The 23,888-nt window shown below is 39.6% G+C and overlaps 2 protein-coding genes across 2 annotated transcripts in view; both read left to right on the top strand.

Annotated features, from left to right (window-relative positions):
* The first annotated feature begins 469 nt into the window (after positions 1 to 469).
* On the top strand, positions 470 to 2,156 carry LOC112073145 (heart- and neural crest derivatives-expressed protein 2). Its single transcript, XM_024140490.2, has 2 exons — positions 470 to 1,568; positions 1,983 to 2,156. Exons 1-2 carry the CDS (start codon positions 1,032 to 1,034, stop codon positions 2,079 to 2,081), a joined length of 636 nt encoding a protein of 211 aa, XP_023996258.1. The 5' UTR covers positions 470 to 1,031; the 3' UTR covers positions 2,082 to 2,156.
* A 5,480-nt stretch (positions 2,157 to 7,636) lies between these two features.
* Positions 7,637 to 23,888, top strand: part of LOC112073144 (scrapie-responsive protein 1) — a 35,008-nt gene continuing 18,756 nt past the window's right edge. The window contains exon 1 of the mRNA XM_070440049.1: positions 7,637 to 7,834. The gene's annotated coding sequence lies outside the window, so the exon portion shown is untranslated. The remainder of the gene's footprint in view (positions 7,835 to 23,888) is intronic.

Below are 23,888 nucleotides of genomic sequence, written 5' to 3'. Positions count from 1 at the left end.
AAAATGATGTAGGCCTATTTCCTTGAAAGCTAACTTTTACATCAAGATAAGACGAGTTTCATGAATAAATTAATMAATCATGCGTTTGACGTTTAGGCCTAGGTATTTTTTGTTGTTRTTGAGTACAATCAAACGTGCAAACCACAAATAGTAATAGCCTACCACTAATCATAGGCCTATCATTCTTAAAATTGTGACATTTAAAGGCAAAAAAACGTCCATACCTCTCATTTTGTTGATGATTTTATAATTTCAATAGCCTAATTAGGCGGTGTATGGATTTTTCACAATCTTAATGTCATTAATAAAATATGTCGAGGCTGCCAATGCTTAAGAGGGGCCATTGAAATTTAGGAGCGTAAACACCCAGCAATGTAGGTTATGTCCTCCTCCTCTAAGACGTGATTGGCTCAGAGTGGTCTTGACGACATATATTAACCCAAGTCGTTCTAAAGATGAAGCTGTGACATGGAGATCAAACGGATGAATTCTGGTTGTGTGCGCAACTGAAAGGCTGTGTATTGCGTGCAGTGCACACTATAGCAGCTGGGATTTAGAACTTTTTTGTTATCTGACGCCCTATTTAATGAATTTGGTCTGGAATCCATAAAGAGTTTGGAGGGGAAAAGCTCGATCCGAAGTGCTTGAGGACGCAGTTCATCAGGCGAAACATGCACTGTCTGTCTCCGTAATGGAAAAGAAGGAACTTTCTCACGTTGGGAATGGACAAATTGAGAAATACGTGTAAGTAGCTGACAACATTCTTCTATATTCCACACCATAGACCAGCAAAACAGAAAAAAATTACGTCTAAAAACTCATGCATTGCTGAAGTTTCGTTTAGGTGTCTATATTGGACAAATATAAATAGCAGTGCTTTTCAAATGACCAACTGAACCAAGTTACTTTTTATGAGAATAGCCTATTTCCCTAAAYTATTTTGAAGAACCTGACATTAATCGGAGAGCGCGAACGCGTATTCGTTTCGTGGTTCGTTAGTAGCACAGTTTTTGGTCTACTGCTGTGTCGCYATGAGTTTAGTTGGTGGATTCCCTCACCATCCGGTGATGCATCATGAAGGCTACTCCTTCGCGGCAGCAGCAGCTGCAAGCCGCTGCCACGAAGAGAACCCCTACTTCCACGGTTGGCTGATAAGCCACCCGGAGATGTCTCCCCCAGACTACAGTATGGCACCCTCGTACAGCCCCGAMTACTCCACCGGGGGCCCGGCGTTAGACCACGCACACTACGGAGGTGGTATCCCCGGGGCTGGCGTCACTGGGATCGGGATGGGACTTCGGCCGGTGAAACGGAGACCTACGGCAAACCGAAAGGAGAGGCGCAGGACTCAGAGCATCAACAGCGCCTTCTCGGAGCTCAGGGATTGCATCCCTAATGTTCCTGCGGATACTAAGCTGTCCAAAATAAAGACCCTCCGGTTGGCTACCAGTTATATCGCCTACCTCATGGACATTCTGGACAAGGACGAGCAGAACGGCGACGCAGAGGCCTTCAAAGCGGACTTCAAAAAGACAGAAGCAAAGGAGGAGAGGAGAAAGAAAGAAGTGGTAAGACAAATTCGTAATTTCAGTTATGCATGCTTATGCAAACACGGAGTAGCCTCCTGCAAGGCTTGACATTTTAGATCATACATTTGCTTATTATCTAGGTTTGTAGTAGCCTATGCTGTGAAACTCAATAGGCTACAACCTTAAGGCCTATAATATCTTGACATAAGCGACCAAAATGCTGGTTTTATGGAGACAAGGTTGCTAAATGATACCTGTTCTAAACCGGCGTTATAAAAGACTGTAAATATATTATAATTGTCATAATAATTTAGTAATAACAACTTCCGGCTCCCACACCACAGTAGGCCGAATAACAGCCTTGAATGCCGGAGAGAAGTGGTGATAAGTGGCAAGAAAGTAGTATTTCTCGACAACAATAACATACATCTGATTTTTCCTTGTTTCCAACAGAGTGACGTTTTRAAAAACACAGCGAGCAGCAATGACAAGAAAACCAAAGGAAGGACTGGTTGGCCGCAGCATGTCTGGGCTTTGGAACTCAAACAGTGAATATCCTTCTTCTCCTCTCAAAAAAAGACTTGAAATGATGAAAAAGTCTTCTTCTAGRCTTTTATTTGTACTCTCRCGTTATTTAATGGAATATTTATGTGCAATTGCCGCTACGGAGAGTGGATATTTGAAGAAAAAAACATTCCATTTTTAAGAGGAGGAGATACAACACCCTTTGGTAAGGGACTTTGTCATTGTCTGATGTTGTTGGTTGGATGTTTGTTGTTGTCCCAAGAGTAAACCAAACAGAAATATTGGACACTATGKTGTATGTGAAGTCGTTCTCAATCTATCCCTATCTCTCTTTCTATCTCCATCTATCTCTCTTTCTATCTCCATCTATCTCTCTTTCGATATAAATATCAATGGTGTTTGGCTGATGTCGTGGTTGCAGTTCAAGCGAATGTTTTATTTGGGAAAAAAAGTCATGAAGTGTTATGTTGTCATTTTTGTGGTCGTATACAGTATTTGATAGTGTTTTAAACAACTGTTTAGTCCACTCAATTGCACTTCCGTCCAGAGACGTGGAATTTAAATCATATTTGAGATGTAAACAATGTAATTAATTCAATAAACCACTGTTTTTTTTTTAAACAAAGTCAACCACCTTGTTGCATAATTAAAGTGAAAATACGAGGCAGACTTTAAAGGGTTTATTCTATACCAAACTCATTCAATGTAAAATATCGCTTGCAAGGTATGACATATTCTTCAAAAAACATTTGCGTCTTAGTAGACAAGTAGCTTTTTCCCTCGAATAKAAATAAAAGTATTATATGGCTATAGTAAAAATGAAATCGTGCATGTTCTGTTTGATTAGAGGTAGCCTAGGCCTCGATTTTATTTCAAACTAAGGCCTATAGGCTTGCCTGGGCTCTCCCTTCCCGGGTCCTGTCAAACAGCGCTCACGCGATACATCCACAACAGCTCCTCAAGTAGAAACAGAAGCATCCCCACGCGCAGGAGAAACTGTCTGTCTCGTGTTTGTAGCCTATTAGAACATGGGTTCTGCCATAGGTGATCGTGTAGGAGATAAATATAGTCTGAGAAACAGCTTACAATGAAACTAAATATTCTATTTGGGTGGACAGAAGATTCATGTGTAGTGCGCCGGTCGAATAATTACTTTGTGGTCTTTTCGGTCAGCAATAAGCTGCCATRAGGGTAAGTTATATTATTGTTTACGTCAAACGTATGTTCATGGAGGCTATGACCAATTCAACAGAATCACCAGGAAATGTATCCATGCTTCAACAACATGTAACACAGCTCACTGTTGTCATTTTCCTCCTTGATTACAGGCATCTTATTATTATCATGACGACTATTATGATGTATAATATTATTAGTAGGCTGTTGTTACAGACCGTTATTMTTAGCCATATCATTTAGATGATTGCTATTACATGCTGATTCCTCATTAACGGCCCTGCTAGTARTGYAATATTGGTACCTATAGGCTAGTATCGTTGTTGTTGTCATTCAATAYCACCAGGAAGAAATAAACAAATAGACTAAGCGCACACTACTAGGCTGCACTATCTTGATAATAAGAATTGTAGGCCTACTAATAGGCTAGTATAGTGGAATAATTACTCAACATTGAGACCACCGAGTTAACCACAATTGTTATATACTCAACATTAACAATGCGTATTATTTATTACTGCTAGTGACTCCATTTTCCATGTTATAAAGTGATTCTCTATTTTAAATATTTTTCTAGTAACTGCATAATAGCTATAGGCTACTCTAATTTGATGGTCTAAGTAAAAAAAAAAAAAAGGCCTTTCTTTAGGCTCCATGACCAACCCTTGTAAAGATGTAAACATGGTGGCAGAAATAGCATATATAGGCTTGAAATTCCGTTGGTTAATTATGGCATTCCACTCTTCTCGCCCAAAACACAAGAGGCCGAGACAGAGCGGAGCCGGGAAAAATGTGGATTTTGACGTTAAAAGCTGGTTGGTCCGAGGAAGGTAGATTGTCGAGGCTCGAGAGAGGGCCCAGCTATCGGATGTTCGTGTGATTGATAGCGTGCCTATCAAAATGCGGCGCTGAAGTGCCTTTTTAGGGTTGGGGGTTGAGGGCGGACGATGAAACCTGTAACCTTTGCATAAAATAATTTTGGATATGACTAATATCCTACTTTTGATAGAAAATAATAGCCTATTGTTCTATAAATAGGATAGATAATTTTGTTTTGAAACGCACGTTACTAATCAAACATTACAACGAAACCAAAAAAACATTACGTCTACAGCCTGCTTCACTTATCAATGTGTGTCAGCTGCGCAATTATAGACTAGACCTGCAACATAAAAGCCTGTAACATAACATTTTGTATTTCACATGTCTATTTCACACTTTTGCCCACTGCATGACAGCTTGGTAAATATGTATTAGAGAGTAGACTGGATTTAAACTATTTGCCCTAAGAATAATCGATACKTGTCCTTTGAATGTATGGTTGGTGAGTAAACAGACCTCAAACAGGCTACAACAGACCAAAAGATTCTTCACGAGAAGCTATGCAATTAACGTGACATCTACAGCAACGTAAATCAGAAGAGGATTGGACACRCCGAAGATTTACAGTCCAYCCGATTGCATTAGATAATTGTAACATGAAATTGGCTTGTTTCACGAGTCCGAAGTATGATAATTATGAATAATTTGTTGTCTGTCCGTGTCAAGATGGCGTCCGAAATAGTATCAACTGGCTATCGTGATAAAGAGATGAAACTGACCTGCTGCTGTATTATTTATAGAAGGATACAACTCATAGGCCAACWCATAGACCTATAGGCTACATACTTTGTTTTCAGCCGGTTGAGCTCACCATCCTCAAATCAGTGTAAATGCAGTAGGAAGCAATAACCTGGTCCAATGTGCCAATCAAATGTGCTACGTTTTGATTAATCCTCTGTGCTATCCCAAAATAATATAGTTTKCAGGATGGCTGGTATGCCTAGGCCTACAATAGCAAAGCTTTTCATTTCCTTAATTGCACACCGCATACGATCAAAATGAGTGTGTATGGGTCAATACTGTTCTTTGTTCTCTTGTTTAATTCCCTCTAATAACGGCAGTGGACTGRACTTACAACATKATAGACTTCTCTAAGTGTGGAATAAGATTTTTCCCTGGTATTACAAACATCTGCGAACGATTACTTCATAARACCCTCCTACCCAGTTTTTTTCTCCTKGCAGTCTCAACGAGGGCGGGTAGACATGTTGACGTCGGATCAGATGSTTCGAAGYTATMCTGCTGCAACACTGAACGTAATGACGCGGTGCGTTCCACTCGCAATCTGGAAAGAGGATCATTCTTAATGCATTTTTTCTATCAAACCCATATAGGAAAACTGTGGCAGTCAATTGAAGTTGACAAGAAGTATGTCAGTATGCAGGGTTATGCGTGTATTTGTATTTTAAGGAGAGACAGCCTAGACAATTTCAATACTGAAAAAAAATTAACTTTTGCAGACCTATAAAGTGCAAAGGTGCACTCAAAACAGACTGCAAACGTATATTATTTGTATTTTATTTACACCTTTATTTAACTAGGCAAGTCAGTTAAGAACAAATTCTTTATTACAATGACGGCCTACTATATGTAACCCACGTGAGTCAAATCTTTCTATGATGAAGTTCTGAATCGCTTTCCTCTGTTCAGACGTGCATCTAAATCAGTGGTTGCGTCCACATCATCGACTGACAGATTGCAATAACATATGATGTGGTTAGCTGATAGGTAAAATACCTATCCAGGCCTTGTAAGATCAGGCAGGCATCAGCAGCGGCCTGGACAGAGAAACGAGCCCACTATCTACTGAGCTAGGCCTATGATTGGTCATGGTCCAGCACTAAAACAAAAGCCTATGAAACGTTGCGTCATTGTGAGAGAAAAAAATATTTCCAACAGTGAAACTTTGTTAAAAATAAGATATTGCGCTGCAGTGGGGATATATTTAAATATAGCTGGGACAAATATATGATTACTAAGAGGATAGGGCACAATCAACGAATGATCTACAGGGCACAGACCGAGTGATATTCATGCGTACATTTTTGTTTTACACATAATGAGAGTTATTAACATACAGCTAGAATTTGGCCACAACTAAAAAAACATATGGCACATCTTTATTGACACTAGCGGTGCTGGGAGGGGGGGGGGCAGGGGGGCCCTGTGACAACAATTTTTGGACCCCCCTTGTGGCCCCCCTAAATGTGGAGTATGAAATAATTTTTACATAATCAATTTTTGCTATCGTTATTTTTCTACATCCATTATTAGACAGAAAATGCAAATAAATTGGTGAATGATTATTAACATGGTCTTTTGCCTGCTAATGCCTGCAATGCAGTGAAGAAAACGATATGACAACAATAACGTCTAATGTAACTGGCCCCTCTAACAGTACAACTGGCCCCAGTTGAAATGGTCTAGAACCGCCACTGTTTATTGAGCATTAAGAACATTAAGACCAACAGAATATACTGAACAAATAAGTTGAATAATATGCCACCACAACACATAAGAGCATTTTCCGACAATACAACCCACTGGGCACAGACATCTGTTCAACGTCTAGCTTTGATTTACATCTGTTTGAGTTGTTAATTAACGTGAATTCAACATGAAATCAACAAAAAATGTCACCAGGTCATTTAGGTTAAAAGTTGGGTGAAAAAAAATACGAAAATCCCTGATGTTGATTACTTTTTTCATTTCCAATCAGTTTTCCACCGGATTCAACTTCATATAATTGCATTTTTTGGTTAAAATTACAAATAACGTGGATTCAAACAGTTTTTGCCCAGTGTTAGATGTTAGATGAAATCATGTTCATGTCTCAAGTTTAGTTCCATAAGACTGAGTGGCACGGGTTATCAGTGTTTTCAAAAGCATCAACTGGCACTACAAATTGACTTTCAACAATGCATCGCTGTTAAATAAATATATCAAATTTAGGCAAGATGAAGGATGCATGTCTAGGCTGCAAGTGAAAATATTACTAGGTCTAGATAATGACTTTATTCACCATGATATTTCAATGAAGGATGAGTAAAATCGTGGCCTAAATGCAACAACTAATGAACAAACAAACAAATATTTGCATCCTTCAGTGTGAGACAACATTGCAGAATGGTTATTTTTGCTTCACGTTTGCCGCGCATAAAGATGATGCTAACTTTTTAGAGATCGTGAAATCAGTTCAAGTCCAGAAGCATCTCTGGACTTGTGTGACCAGAATATTCCGCGACGCTTATCTGTGTGCCATCTCCAACCATCGCGAATAATACGTAAAATATATCCCCAAAAACAGACAACGGACCTGACAACAATTGACCTTTATGTAAAACCCCTTATATGCCTACTTTTACGCGCAATGTTGTCCGGAAGATCAGGCCTGTGCCCTGTGTTGCTGTCAGTTGTGACAGTTCCCAGATGGGACCTGCTACTGTATGTGAGATTGAGTTTCTCACCAAAAAAACTCCCTCTCCATCCAAACCGTCCTCAAAAACCTTCTCCAGGCACAGGTCGGTGTGCCGGCTCTCAGGACAGAGGCTATGTTGTCTTGTCGAAAAGCCCCGAGTGCTCGGCATGAAAGGAACCGCTCGGGGTCTCTGTATAGCCGAGGCCATTATCAGGGGATGGGGAATCGACACGGGCTGTTGGAACACTGATGGCATTTCTTCCTATTAGAGGTCGTGGATATAACGAACCTTATCTAATCCATGGTAAGTAGCCTAAACTACGCGGATTTCTTCATTTGTTTTGAATACATTTCAAGGGACACTTGAATTAATTGTGATATTTATCTTTTATTTTTGTTATAGAGGCTATTTCCTGTCTTGCCTACATGTGATGCACAGTTTTCAGTAACGGTGTTGATGGCAGTCAGTCAAAGTTGACTACGACGATGTAACTCCATAGTTATTGCTTTGACTACCATGTGGAGCGTTGTGCGCTTGTTTGCTCGTTGTAAGCCGCTCTGTTACCTTGTTATTATAATGCTAAGTAGGCTACTCTGGAGTACCACTTTGACACGTTATAACACTGTAATACTAATAGCCTAATAATAATCACCATCATAATAATAACCGGAAAAATCAGAATAATAATCAGAATAATAACAATGCATTGTCATTATCATTATATGCGTGATGATTATAATACATATTCAAAAGACAAATCAGAAATGTAGGGTTACTGAAATGCATGCAGTAACACAGGCCCATCTGTGTGTGCTAGCTATAGACTATATGTCGATGGTGCAGATTTTTCGACTTACACAAAATGAACAACGTTGGCATTCAATAGACTACTATAGACCTTTTTAACGTATTCTTGAGGCGGGGCATAGAACGTGTTATTACACATAGAACGTGTTATTGTTTTGACAGTTGAAAAAGTCTATAGACAATGAAATAGAAAATATAATTGAAGAGGGGTAATCTAAATTATGTGCAACGTAGGGTAGAAATATTACAAATGTGTGTTTTCACGTAGGTTCTCTTTATATATACGATAGGCTACACCCATTGCTATATACACAATGTGTATTAGGCAAATTACTATCCCAAAATATTGTTCTGAACACCCTGACTCATACGGCATCCTCTATTCGCCTGTGGCGCGCGGCACTATGAGATCAAGTGAGAAGAGAGGAGGAGAGGCAGACCTCCCAAGTGGCTGGGGGCATGCGTGTCATTGTAGGGGACTCGGCTAACACTCCATTCATCCCGGCGAGCAGGAGGCGACTGTTCTGTTTTGTCGGTGATAAACATTTTAAACCGTTAATAGAGACCATAAATCCAGTTGGGAATGCTRCACGCAAAAACATTGACCGGAAAATGGCTGCGTTTACACACACACACTGCAGACTATACTGCCATGTACGCCTCGCGTCAACATCGTTATTCTGGTCTTGTGGATTTAACAAAATACATTTTCAAACAATACATAACCCTACCCGCAACCTTTTAAAAATGTAGGTAGCACTTATTATGTGTTTCACAATAGGGTACAGTGCAATATATTAGCCTACATTTAAACAAATATATAGTCTAGGCCTAGTACTACGAATAAGATTCAGTGAGGGAACATATATATTTGCATGGATTGAGAGAGTTTGAAATTTAAATCTACCCAACCTCTCTGGTTGTAAAACTACTTATTCACGATTGACTGTTCACAGTGCATTGAGTAATGTAGGCCTATCATATCAAGGTTGTTGTGTGTGTGTGTGTGTGTGTGTGTGGTGTGTGTGTGTGTGTGTGTGTGTTGTGTGTGTGTGTGTGTGTGTGTGTGTGTGTTGTGTGTGTGTGTGTGGTGTGTGTGTGTGTGTGTGTGTGTGTGTGTGTGTGTGTGTGTGTTGTGTGTGTGGGTGTTGTGTGTGTGTGTGTACCTGCGCTTAGAAAGGTTGCTTTGCGTAAAGTTTGGTAGGCTATGCTAAAGTTGATGTCATTTATGGGTAAGTTGATGTCATTTTAAACAATGTGCTCGTGTTTGTCTTTCTTATAGACTATGGCGATATGCGTTGCATTGGTGCTTCAAAATCATCTAGGCACTGTGTCTTCGTTTTAAAATGACTACATTTCAGACTTAGGTCTAATTCAATGTTCCCAGTTGGGTTTGTAAATAATTGGTGTCCAAATAAATTAGACTGGATACCGTCTATAGCAATACTAGTTATGTTTGTTAGCTAAACGTTGTGGATTGACACTGACTGACCTTGGCCAGATTCGAGACATTTTATATACCATTTATTTAAGTGGAAGGCGCGTCACCGCGGCATGATGAACCGCCGCGGTTAGTAGTGTAATATTTCTTCACTGGGAAATAAACAGACCAGGGACATCACAGAAACGAGTTACCCACAGTATTAACCTTTTAAACTAACCAATTAAAGAAAGGAATAGACAGTGCCCGAACTGTTCGATAGGCCTAACAAAGGCAGCACTTGCGACGGTGAATGTCTGGTCAACTTGGCTGGAATATAAATTCAGACCCATATGGAATGGGAGGCGTATACAGCCTTCATCAAATCGATATCATAGTTGCTCATTTGCAAAAATTACCCTAACTATAGGCTAACGGTTAAATATTATTCGTTCAGGTTAATGCGTTAAAATAGCACAAAATGATTTAACAAATCACTATATTCCAGGCTTTGTAGACTACTCTGCAAATCAGTGGCTATATTTGCTTTATCGCGCCATTGAATGCAGCTTGCATGCATTATTATCCAAAATGTGGTGTTGAAGGCTACTTTGGAAGTACTTTGAAATCACAAAAAAATATTGTCATTTCGATGTGACAACACACATCAACAATTGAATACCTAAAATGCTCATAGACCGAAATACTCATAGGCCCAAGTTATTGAACTCTACATTTTATCATCCATAACAACCCTACAAATCAATGTCCATGCATTTCCCATCACTGTACTTCAAGAAACAGACACAAATCCAGCCTACATTAGAATGATATAGCCTACACCATTCACAATGTTAAACATATTTTGAACACAAACCAATTAATAGCATAACGTTGTAATGACGGTGCTTTAGACACACCATTGACAAGAGAGACAGGAACTCGTTCGTAGGACTACAGCCTACTAACTGTTAAGATTATTGCCACTTGATCCCCATATTGGAGTCTTTCAAGGAATTAAAATAAAACAATAAACATGTCAAAGATGTTCTTCGGTTAATGTTTTTACAGATATCTTTCTAAAATTAGGACTAAAATGGAAAACGGAAACTAGATTTCAAATATAAACATTTTTGACGCGTTTCATGCTTATTTGCATTTTTTTATGTGACATTGTAAGACAGGCAGCATTTCAGAAAATGTACCTCTAGTATGACCCCGTTTTTAAATTAAGCAGACAAAATGCATAAGTCTAAACCTATCTGTAGCCAAAGAACTATGATTGCATTTGCAAAATCCTGTTAAATGACATGCAACATGCACGAGATAATACATCATATTGCAAATGCTTTTCTGGTCTATTGCTCTTCACTTTGTGTCCAGGGACTGAAGGGGATTTTCTCTTGCTTGCTGTATGAGTGATGGCGAAGCAGCGGTCAAAAGACACCTAGATTATTAGGCTACCCCAAGAGGATATGATGTCATCCCTATTCGGACGAGGTTCATTGACTTCTTAAAGATGGTTCGATTACTCTCAGCAGTTATATCTCCCGACGCAGCTGCAGCAACGCAGATGTCGCTGCAGGGTTTCGCCAAAAAACAGAGAACAAATCATTCAAGTCCGTATTTGGCTGACAACTAATGCGCCTGGGGGTTAAAAATGAAAATGTACAAAAACCGGAACTCTTTCTGAGTAGCCTCGACAATTGATGACAAACAATACAACTTCTCATTTTGTAAATATGAATCTTGCAGCCATCACTATCGAATGCAGACAAAGGCCTCATCGGTTTGACCAGTTGAAAATGTGATAGAGCATATTATCGTCCATCATACACTGTCCCTCTGTGACCAGTTCCCATGCATGKTATGTCAGTGCGTTTCTGACCGGGAGCGAGTTCAGCTATTTCCTTATCTGTCCGGTGGAAGTGGCCGGGATAACTAGGTCGACATGACGGCATCACGCTGTGTAGGTCACAGCGTGTTTCCAGCCTGTGACGTAATACAATAAATATTTACACCCTGTGCCACCTTCCTCTGAAGATTAGGAAAGGGAATTCAGCAAAAAACGAAAGATGTCCCCTATCTTTCTCTCTAAGTGTTATGATCAGGGGCATAAAGTCTAAACATTGAATTCAAAATGCAGAACAGTTTCCTGACTGATMAYAKTTATTTTCAGGACCARAATTCTGCATATCAATRTAGGTTATTTTTTAGGGGCCCACRTGACATTTTGCCATGCCAGACATTAAAATGTAAGGTCAATCAACTGATTTTGTTCACCGCCTAACAAAGATCTTTAAGCTTATATCAACAGAGGCCACGCTGAGTCCTCTCAAAGACATGGAAAATGAGATCTCTGTAATCTAACASCATTGTTCTGTGCCATATCTGACCTGAATGGCTACACTTTGGTGTTGCTACGCACCAGATTGCCTCCCAAAACATCAGCAATACTACATTGTTTTCATAAGACACAGCGTGGGATCATAGGCTGTGCCTCCCACGAATTCACGTGAGAAAACGGGTGCACGCGCACACACACCCACACATACTTTCTCATTTTCTCTTTCTCTCTCTTTCTCTCTCTCCTGGATCATTAATGAGCATCAGGTCAGAGTGGAGCGGTGTTGTGATGGTGATGGTATAACCCCTGGATGGGGCCCTCCAGCCCCCCCGTCAGTCAGTCAGTTAGGGCCCTGTGAGGAGAAAAGAGGACGGTGCATCCGGGGCCAGGTTCCTCTGTCATCCATCATGGGCAGTAATGGAGAGTTTCTGGAGAAGTCTGTGTCTAGCCTGCGTTAAACCACAGCGATGACAACCATCCACATTCTACCCCCTCTCACGCCATCTCCCTCTCTCTCTCTCAACCTCCCTCCCTCCCTCCACATGTGTTGCTAAGCTTTCCGAAAGGGTTCACCGCATTCCCCCTAACTGGTGCAGAGCCGGTGGACCMATATGCAATCTGCCATATTGAACAGGCACTAAGTTGGATCTATGAGTACCCTTTATTTTCTGTACACATCAGTCCAGATCCAGTGAGAAACCAAACAACTGCTTTCGAGGTGAGGGTACACAAACGCACACATCCAACACCCACTATGTGTCAACAGGCTACGGCCCCGGTTGATTAATGAGCATGCGGCCCAATGAATGCTTCCTTGTTTTAATTAGGCTGATGACGACGTCACCGTGTTATTTTGACTCTCCCAGAGTCCCAGAGCACTCCCATCAGCCATCACAAGCACATAGGGACCTGTCATACATCAGACAGGAAGATAATTACCCTTTTTCCCACTGTTTCATCCACCCACCGCTCCTGAACCTTGAACTCTGATATTATTGACTTATTCCACATTTTGTTGTGTTACATCCTGAATTCAAAATTGATTACATTTATGTTTTGTCTCACCCATCTACACACAATACCCCATAATGACAAAGTTAAAACATGTTTACATATTTTTTGGCAAATTTATTGAAAATTAAATGCAGAAATATCAAAATTCCAAATTCTTCAAGCTCTGTCAAATTGGTTGTTGATCATTGCTAGACAAACATTTTTAAGTCAATACTGTAACTCGGCCACTCAGGAACATTCATTGTCTTCTTGGTAAGCAACTCCAGTGTAGATTTGGCCTTGTGTTTTAGGTTATTGTCCTGCTGAAATGTGCATTCATCTCCCAGTGTCTGGTGGAAAGCAGACTGATCCAGGTTTTCCTCTAGGATTTTACCCGTGCTTAGCTCCATTCTGTTTCTTTTTTATCCTGAAAAACTCCCCAGTCCTGAACGATTACAAGCATACTCATAACATGATGCAGCCACCACTATACTTGAAAATATGGGGAGTGGTACTCAGTAATGTGTTGTGTTGGATTTGCCCCAAACAAACACTTTTTATTCCTTCTTTTCACTCTGTAATTTAGCTTAGTACTGTGGAGTAACTACAATGTTGTTGATCCATCCTCAGTTTTCTCCTATCACAGCCATTAAACTCTGTAACTGTTTTAAAGTTACCATTGGCATCATGGTGAAATCCCTGAACGTTTTCATTACTCTCCAGCAACTGAGTTAGGAACCATGCTCAGAGGGATATTCAATTCTGCAAATTTGTGTCACTGGCCTACACACAATACCCCATAACGTCAATGTGGAATTATGTTTCAATCATAATTTTTACTAATTCACTACAAATTAAAAGCCGAAATGTCTTGAGTCAATAAGTATTCAACCCCTTTGTTATGGCAAGCCTAAATACGTTTATTGGACTAAAAACGTCACATAATAAGTTGCATGGACTCACTCTGTGTGCAATAACAGTGTTTAACATGATTTTTTAATGACTACCTCATCTCTGTACCCCACACATACAATTTTCTTTAACCTCTACCGATTCACCCTGCCGGATCCGGGATCCTCCTCATCAAAAAAGCTGACTAGCATAGCCTAGCCTAGCGCCACAGGGATATCATATAATATAATTTCATGAAATCACAAGTCCAATACAGAAAATGAAAGATAAACATCTTGTGAATCCAGCCATCATTTCCGATTTTTAAAATGTTTTACAGCGAAAACACAATATGTATTTATATTAGCTCACCACAATAGTCAAACACACAACGCCATGTTTTCACCGCCAACATAGCTTTCACAAAACCCACAAATAGAGATAAAATTAATCACTAACCTTTGAACAACTTCATCAGATGACAGTCTTATAACATCATGTTATACAATACATTTATGTTTTGTTCGAAAATGCATATTTATAGGTATAAATCGTAGTTTTACATTGCAGCCACCGTCACAAATAGCACCAAAACAGCCAGAATAATTACAGAGAGCAACGTGAAATACATAAATACTCATCATAAAACATTTATGAAAAATACATGTTGTACAGCAAATGAAAGATAAACATCTTGTGAATCCAGCCAATATTTCCGATTTTTTAAGTGTTTTACAGCGAAAACACAATATATATTTATATTAGCTCACCACAAAGTCAAACACACAACGCCATGTTTTCACCGCCAACATAGCTTTCACAAAACCCACAAATAGAGATAAAATTAATCACTAACCTTTGAACAACTTCATCAGATGAGTCTTATAACATCATGTTATACAATACATTTATGTTTTGTTCGAAAATGTGCATATTTAGAGCTACAAATCGTGGTTTTACATTGTGAATACGTAGCCATGATGCACCAAATTGTCCGGAGAAATTTTGGACAGTCACGTAATCTAACCAAAAAACTCATCATAAACTTTACTAAAAAATACATGTTGTACAGCAAATGAAAGATACACTGGTTCTTAATGCAACCGCTGTGTTAGATTTAAAAAAAATAACTTTAGTACAACGTACAGCATGCAATATTGTGAGACAGCGCCCACCAATTCTCCGCCTTGTTGGAGCCAACATAAACCACAAAAATACGAAATAACATCATAAATATTCTCTTACCTTTGATGATCTTCCATCAGAATGTAGTGAAAGGAGTCCTAGTTCCAGAATAAATCGTTGTTTTGTTTTAGAATGTCCATTTCTTCTGTCGAAATTAGCAATTTTGGCTAGCCATGTGGAGCGCACATGTCCAAGAACTCTTGGCGCATGGAACGAAAAATTCCAAAATTCACAATAAACGTCGAATAAACTGGTCAAACTCGGTTGAAAATCCATCTTTATGATGTTTTTCTCATATGTATCCAATAAAGTCCGAGCCGGAGCATTTCGTTGTGTATACCTAACGCATTTCAGAAGACAATGTGGGGTTCCCTGGTGCGCAGTTGAATACTGCCAAAAGGGCGGACCTGTCACTCCGAAAGCTCTCATTCGGTCTCACATCAAGCTAGGCACCCAATTCAACATTCTACTGCCTGTTGACATCTAGTGGAAGGCGTATGAAGTGCATACAGATCCATAAATATAAGGCAATTCAATAGGGAGGCCCTGACACAGAGCCCCATTTTCAGAATTTTCACTTCCTGTTTGAAAGTTTGCTGCCAAATGAGTTCTGTTTTACTCACAGATATAATTCAAACAGTTTTAGAAACTTCAGAGTGTTTTCTATCCAATAGTAATAATAATATGCATATTGTATGATCTAGAACAGAGTACGAGGCCGTTTAATTTGGGCACGATTTTTTCCCAAAGATGAAAATAGCACCTCCTATTAAGAAGAAGTTTTAAGGTCCCTCGGTCGAGCAGTGAATTTCAAACACAGATTCATTTACAACATTGTAGGTCCTCCATAATACTAACCTAATTGACAGAGTGAAAAGAAGGAAGCCTGTACAGAACAAAAATATTCCAAAACATGCAAAGCAATTCACTTATTGTCCTGAATACAAAGTGTTATATCTGAGGCAAATCCAATACAACACTTTACTGAGTACCACTCTCCATATTGTCAAGCATAGCGGTGGCTTCATCATGTCATGGGTATGCTTGTAATCATTAAGGACTGGGAAGTTTTACAGGATAAAAAAGAAATGGACTGGAGCTAAGCGCAGGCAAAATCCAAGAGGAAAACCTGGTTCAGTCTGCTTTCAAGCAAACACCGGGAGACAAATTCACATTTCAGCAGGACAATAACCTAAAACATAAGGCCAAATATACACTGGAGTTGCATACCAAGATGAGATTGAATGTTCCTGAGTGGCCTAGTTACTTAAATCGGCTTGAAATTTTATGGTAAGACTTGAAAATGGCTGTCTTGAAATTATCAACAACCAACTTGACAGAGCTTGAAGAATTCAAAAGTAATCATGTGCAAATATTGTACAATCCAGGTGTGCAAAGCTCTTAGAGACTTACCCAAAAAGACTCAGCTGTAATCACTGCCAAATGTGATTCTAACGTGCATTGACTCAGAGGTGTGAATACCTACATGAGATATTTCTGTGTTCCATTTTCAATAAACGTGCAAACATTTCGAAAAAAATGTTTTCACTTTGTCATTGTGGGGTGAGAGAAAAAAATATTTAACCCATTTTCAATTCAGGCTGTAAGACAACAAAATGATGAATAAGTCAAGGGGTATGAATACTTTCTGAGGGCACTGTATCTGTATGTGTGCGGTACAGAGATGAGGAAGTCATTCAAAAATCATGTTAAACGCTATTATTGCACACAGAGAGAGTCCATGTGACTTATTACGTGACTTGTTAAGCAAATGTTTATTCCTGAACTTATTTAGGCTTGCCAAATACATNGCTATTATTGCACACAGAGAGAGTCCATGTGACTTATTACGTGACTTGTTAAGCAAATGTTTATTCCTGAACTTATTTAGGCTTGCCAAATACATTTCAGATTTAAAATTTTACAAAACATCATTACACTTTGACATTATGGGATATCGTTTGTAGGTCAGTAACAAAAAAAATCTCAATTCAATCCATTTTTTATTTGGGCTCTAACACAACAAAGTGTGGAAAAAGTCAAGTGGTGTGAATACTTTCTGAAGGCTCTGTATAACCTATAACCCCGACCGTAATCCCCCAGCTACCAGGCATTTGACGCCAGCGCAGTAGTGAAGTCCAAACCACACAGATTAAGCCTGTATAATGCCTCACCTTAGATATTGTTCTCTTTTTACTCAGATCAAAAGAGGGCTGTGAAAGTTCTCTATGGCTCGGCCAATCACTGGTCTCATGAGTGTCAGGTTTCCCTTTCATCAAATCACAGAGCTGGAAAATCCACTCGGGTCTCTCGGGCTGGCCAATGACACAGAGGCTGCTGCCAAGCTGGCCAATGGGACAGAGGCGATTTTTTTTGTGAGTATGTTTCCCAGAGCCAACTGCCTCAGCACCAGACTACACTTACTTTCCCTTATGATACATGAGATAATCATCTGGTGTAGTACAGCACTTCAGTTTTGATTGGCCACAGTGCTGTTCAAACGTGTGTGGAAACCCAGCAGAGTAGGTGTCCATTTTAACCTGTCTAGTTAATTAATGATCTCAAAGATTGAAGAGATGGAGAACTTGAGGAGTTGTTCCAAAATGCTGGGCTGCAACAAGATCTCACGGTTGAACCAAATTTGACTTCAGATTCTGACGTTAATCCACATTTATCCAAACGTCAAATATTGAAGTGGCTCCAAACATCAAATTTCGACGTTAAGTGTTAAGGTTTGGGATAGGGTTAAAACAAAAGTGTGTGTCTTCCACTGGGATTGAACACGCTACCTTCGAATCCGGAGTCATGGGATTACCTCTACTACTTGATGGTAATAGCACTCACAGTTGCCCCTAGTGGCTGGGTTTGAAGGCATTTCCCAACATCCTCAAGACATGAACAGACGTCCAATTTCGAAGTCAATCTTGAGCGATCTAGCTGTCCAATGACGTGGTCCTTTCTAAGTAGTCGTTCTGTCCATGTTGTCATTTGATTTATAAGTGCTACTGATTAATTTAATTTCCACATTTCCTCTCATTTGAAACAAGTTAAGATGTCATGGTCTGTGCATGCTGTGATTGTTCATCCATAGGTTTCCTGGCAATTGGCTTCCTTGAAATTAGGCCTATGCTATAGTACCCTAGCGTGCTGCTTGACACACACAAAAAAAAAATCTAAATTGAATAAAGTACAAGTTGAACTAGTAATAATATGGATAATGCCATGTAATTATACAATTTATTACAATATTTATAAAGTTGAAAGGAGATACTGTATTATGCGTTGACATGATTAATACAGGTATTTGTATTACATGCCCAGATTGCAACAGTAGGCCTACCATTTTAACAAATAGAAAATGCAAATGTTTTTATATACATGAATAATAGATGAATAAATACATAATTGAATGAATAAACGAGCTTAGCTACATGTTTGGTGCATCCTCACTTAAATTTAGCAGATTTTCGTTCGAAATAATCAAATTTGAGTGTGTTTCAAGGCATAATTTATTAGCCTGAATTCTCTAATTTCGATGAGGCTATAGTTCACGTAGGACTAAATCTATAGGCTAATAAACTATATGGAAATTATGGGCTTAAAAAACATTTCATTTTGGAATCATTGTGAGTATCGGTAGCGCACTTTTTTTGATAGACAACAGGCGGTATGGTTTGGCCTATATATTATTTCTAATTAGATCTAATATCCTCCATGAAATGAACCATAGGTATATTATGAATTAGGTTGACAATGGTTAGGGTTTTATGTTTTTATTTGGCGACAGGGATGTAGGCTAATCATTTTTGGAGACAAAGTTMCAACTTTTAAATCAAACATCTTCGCTTGAGAAGACGATTTCATTTATTTTTTATTTGTTTTTATAATTGAGTTTAAGATATGGCCTATAGTCTACTATAATATGACGGACAACAGCATTTCGCAACATTCATGATTTCGATAGCTAACTCCTTCCTACATGCAACTCACCACTTCTTTCCAAAATGTTTCCTTTTAAGCGCGCATAGACTACGTAGCGTATTGATTTAATGAGTGGGTGGCAGATTGATCTGCAACGGAGTGGCCCCTTGTTTATTGGTCGTCTTGTCCGTAGGGCTGAGAACCTGAAGTCTCTCCCGGGTGGCCCAAATTCCAGGTGCCCTTACACTTCCACAACACCCCACTGCTTTCATTACTTGCTGCAGAATGGTTTTGATCATGTTTGCAGCTAACATCAACCCTGACCACACACTTATGGCGCCCTTTGGGTAAAAAGAAGGGGCATTTTTACGCTGCCCGGAGAGGGAGAGGGGGGAAAGAACACCAAGAAGTTGACCGGTGGTCGCTATCGCCTCAGATTGTCAGACATGAACATAACACATTTTATTGTGTCTGCCTGCCACGTCGTATTTCATAATTCGATGACCAAACCAAGTCATACCAAAAATACATAATTAGTATCCCCCTTGTGTAACAAGTTCTTAGGCTATTTAGTCTCCCGAGCTCATGAAGTCATGAAGCTCCCAACAATTAGTGCCAATTTGACACTTATGTGTAGTTGATACATTATGCACTAGTCACACATTGGCTATAATAGGTTGCACTGGACTAATCAAAAAATTGCACAGAAAGTAAAGGAAAGGGGGATACTTAGTCAGTTGCACAACTGAATGCATTCAACTGAAATGTGTCTGCCGCATTTAACCCAGCCCTTCTGAAAGTACAGAACGGTCCACCAGGTTACTCCACGCAAGACATTGCTAAAATACAGGTGACGTTAACTACCAAAATAAAGGAAACACCAACATAAAGTATCATAATAGCCAGAACAGCTTCAATGCACCTTGGCATAGATTCTACAAGTTCCTGGAACTCTATTGGAGGGATGCGAAATCATTCTTTCAAGGTAAATTCCATACGTGTGTTTTGTTGATGGTGGTGGAAAACACTGTCTCAGGCACCACTGCAGAATCTCCCATAAGTGTTCAATTGTGTTGAGATCTGGGTACTAAGATGGCCATGGGATATGGTTTACATCGTTTTTTTGCTCATCAAACCATTCAGTGACCATTCGTTTCTTGTGGATGGGCACATTGTCATCCACTGGAGGCATAGCCATGGTAGCCAAAATAAAGGCACCTTGTTTTGGTGCAGTGACATGAAGTCATAAACATACAGACTAGACCTCCACCTCCCACCCCCCACTCACACACACCCACACCAGGTCTACTACTACTCCATCCCATAGACCAGCCAGTGCTCAACCCCCACACAGACACATCTAACCCTATCCCACCCCCATCCCCTCCCAAACAGCTGATAACCAGTGTTTTAAGATTCCTGACAATTTATCAGCAGCACTGGCCTGGTTACTGGCCAGCTCTCTCTCTCTCTCTGGCTCTCAGTTCTGAGTGCATTTAAAAGGGAGAGTTAGAGGGGAGTCTGCATGTGAAAACACTAATGTTGGGGTGACTTGTTTTAAAAGATGAAACACTCTTCTGTTGAGGGTATCCCTGCTCTACTTCCATTTATGATTTGATGTGTCTGCTCTGCTAGACCCCCCCCCCTCATCTGACATCTGCCTTCTAGGTACACTTCCTTTTCACAAACCAATAACAAAAAAATACATTATACAGTATTCTATAGAGCTGGTATTACACACACCCATGCATGCACTAAAATTGAGGTCAATGGCTAATGTCTCTCTCTCTCTCTCTCTCTCTCTCTCTCTCTCTCTCTCTCTCTCTCTCTCTCTCTCTCTTCTCTTCCTTCCTCCTCTCTCTCTTCTCTCTCTCCTCTCTCTCGTCTCTCTCTCTCCTCGCTTTGAGTTAGCTACAGTAGCCTTTGCTCTCAACATCTAAATACACTCACAGCCTCATAATGAGAGGAAGTTTACAGCTTAAGCCCTGCTTGTAAAGGGAATCTTCCTCTCTTCTGACTGTTGCAGCAATGAAGCTCTTGCCGACCACCAGCAACAGGTTTATTGGGTTACACACTAGATTACCTTCGCTGAGCTAGGGGCTCCATGTCAGCTCTGCTCAACTGAGACGGGACCATACCTGGGTTCACATATATGAGAAATTTTCAATACTTTGAGCGTTTGCTTAGCACTAGATCTGAGAGAGCCAGGTGAGCTGGGTTTGCACTTTTGGGGCTTTTCTATTGGTTTTGTTGCAAAAGCAGCTCAAATAAATCACGAGGTAGATTTTTAAATAATTTACAAATAGTGATTTAGGAACCGATACGTTTGGGAGACTACTCCCTCCCTTCAGCAGTCCTATTATAGTAGCTGTAAATAGAACGGGATAGTTTTTATGAAACATTGACTCCAAGTGCTGAAACGGTGCTGCTGACAAGCAGAAGGTGCCTCCCGGGAGAAACTTTATAATCGCATGTCGAATAGCAGCTCCTCTATTTCAACTAAGTGTTATTCCTACTTGCTGTTTGTGTTCGTTTTGACGGTGTTATCTGAGTGGTAACTGACCAATGAGAGGAGAGGTGGGGATGCTCAATATCTTGGTGTCCCATATTGCAATATGGGATCAGTCATAACGTAGTATTTGGGTTGATATCCACATAAAATCAACCAACACACGATACCACACCAGTCGGGTGCTCTATGAAATTAAGAGCAATGAGTCCCTCCTGTGTTTGCTGTCACTATGTGAAACCAGAGTGCCCCTGTCATAATTCATAACTATATAGTTGCCATAGATTGCTGATGTAATAAAAGTTTACACACGCAATGCAACATGTAGGAAACCATAATCAATTGCATTTCCCGTCAATTATGTTTTGTGTAAAATTGAAAATGTATTGATTCTGGTAATTTATGTATTACAATGATTTACATCTGAAATGTAGAAGCATAATTCAAATTATGTCTATAGGAAGAAATAAACATCCACTATGTTTGAGGCTTTTCAATATAATTTACACGGTTTTCCTGGCGTGGCTGCTCAACAACTCAATAAAACAGATTGAAACACAAAACGGATAACAAAAATCAGAGGAAAGACGATGACATTTCAAGCAATACCACAACGAGATACAACTGTCAAGTCCTTTCGAATTTAGGATTACGAGTGTGAAACACAAGACTCAAATTCCAGTACAGCCTCTGGGAAGACTCTCTCATTCTCTGTTACTGTTCAAGACCTCTATTTCCTCTGCTTATTGGAACTGTAAGGAAATGTGAATGGTCTCATTTCAAGGGCAGGCTCACTTGACGGAATTGTAATATGTCAACGTGATAATGCGACTGCTTGGAGGCCCTGAATAAATAAGCATATTTAGAAACCCGAGGGGGAAATCTTGGAGACGTTGCATATACAGGCTGTGGGCCTTGATAACAAGAAAGCCTGCGGTAAAAGTTACATTGACGCCTATAGAAAATGTAATGTAAGTTGCAGCCACATTGTCTGACTCCACAGGAACACTTGTGGATAGGGGAAATGATTCTTAGTGAATGAACATTTATTTTAACACAAAAACGTGGGTGTAATTTCCTTCTCCACAAAGTGCTGTGGAGTTTTCCAGATGGTTTTTAATGCAGGATGAGGTGTAAGCAAATGTAGCTAATATACTAGACCTCTTGTGGTTCAGAGAATGGCTTCAATACACACAAGCCTACTGAAAAGACGGATCCTATTGGAGTTTCTGGCACTGGCAGTACAAGTTATTATCTTGTCATTTTTGATGGATTACATTGTATAAGCCACTTTTCCCTAGGTCTGAATGTTTTTTCAAAACCTATCAATAATCAAATTTCCCATAGACAAAACAACAATGATCTTGCATTTCTTATTTCCTCCTCTCGCCCTCTACACTACAGCCAACCAACCAACCAGTCAGAAGAGAAACAGTCTAACTGAAGACTATGGAACCATGGAGATGGCGGCAAGACCAGCGTATCACCATTCTGTCCTTAATAATCAACTCGAATATGTAGGCTACATATTGTTTGAGAAATTAATTTGTGAGTTAAAGGGACAATCTGCAGTTGAAACAATTACAAAGTGGACACCCCACCTCTGTTTTAGTAAAAAGCTGAGAGAAGGGCCTGGAGAAATGTAACGACTCTAAAATGCATAGATAGCGCAATGGATGCAAGGACTGACCACCCAAGATATCAAAATAGTTTTAAGCGTGTTTTGTAGCTAAATATGTGTAAACCAATACAATTTGATGTGGTTTGTTTGTTTACATTTGGAATGTTTACAAACATTGGAGTAAAAAAAGCTTATATTTTGGTTCTGATGGGGTACGACAGTTGAACTAAGCTTATGAGGCATTTATAAGTTATATTCTTCAAGAATCAATGGGCAATGGGTATTCACACACCCCTTGACTTTTTACACATTTTGTTGTGCCTTCAGAAACTATTCATACCCCTTGACTTTTTACACATTTTGTTGTGCCTTCAGAAACTATTCATACCCCTTGACTTTTTACACATTTTGTTGTGTTACAAAGTGGGTTTCAAATTCAAATATATATATTTTTTTTTTGTCAACGACCTACACAAAATACTGTAGCATTTGTTTAAAAAATTTATGGAAAATAAAAGTAATTTATCTTGATTAGCTAAGTATTCAACCCCCTGAGTCAATACATGTTAGCATCACCTTTGACAGCTGTGTGCAATAATAATAACATGATGCAGCCACCACCATGCTTGAAAATATGAAGAGCGGTACTCAGTGATGTATTGT

Source organism: Salvelinus sp. IW2-2015, unplaced genomic scaffold (genome assembly GCF_002910315.2).
Source record: "Salvelinus sp. IW2-2015 unplaced genomic scaffold, ASM291031v2 Un_scaffold2162, whole genome shotgun sequence".
NCBI lineage: Eukaryota > Metazoa > Chordata > Actinopteri > Salmoniformes > Salmonidae > Salvelinus > Salvelinus sp. IW2-2015.
This window is presented reverse-complemented; position numbering and strand designations above follow the sequence as displayed.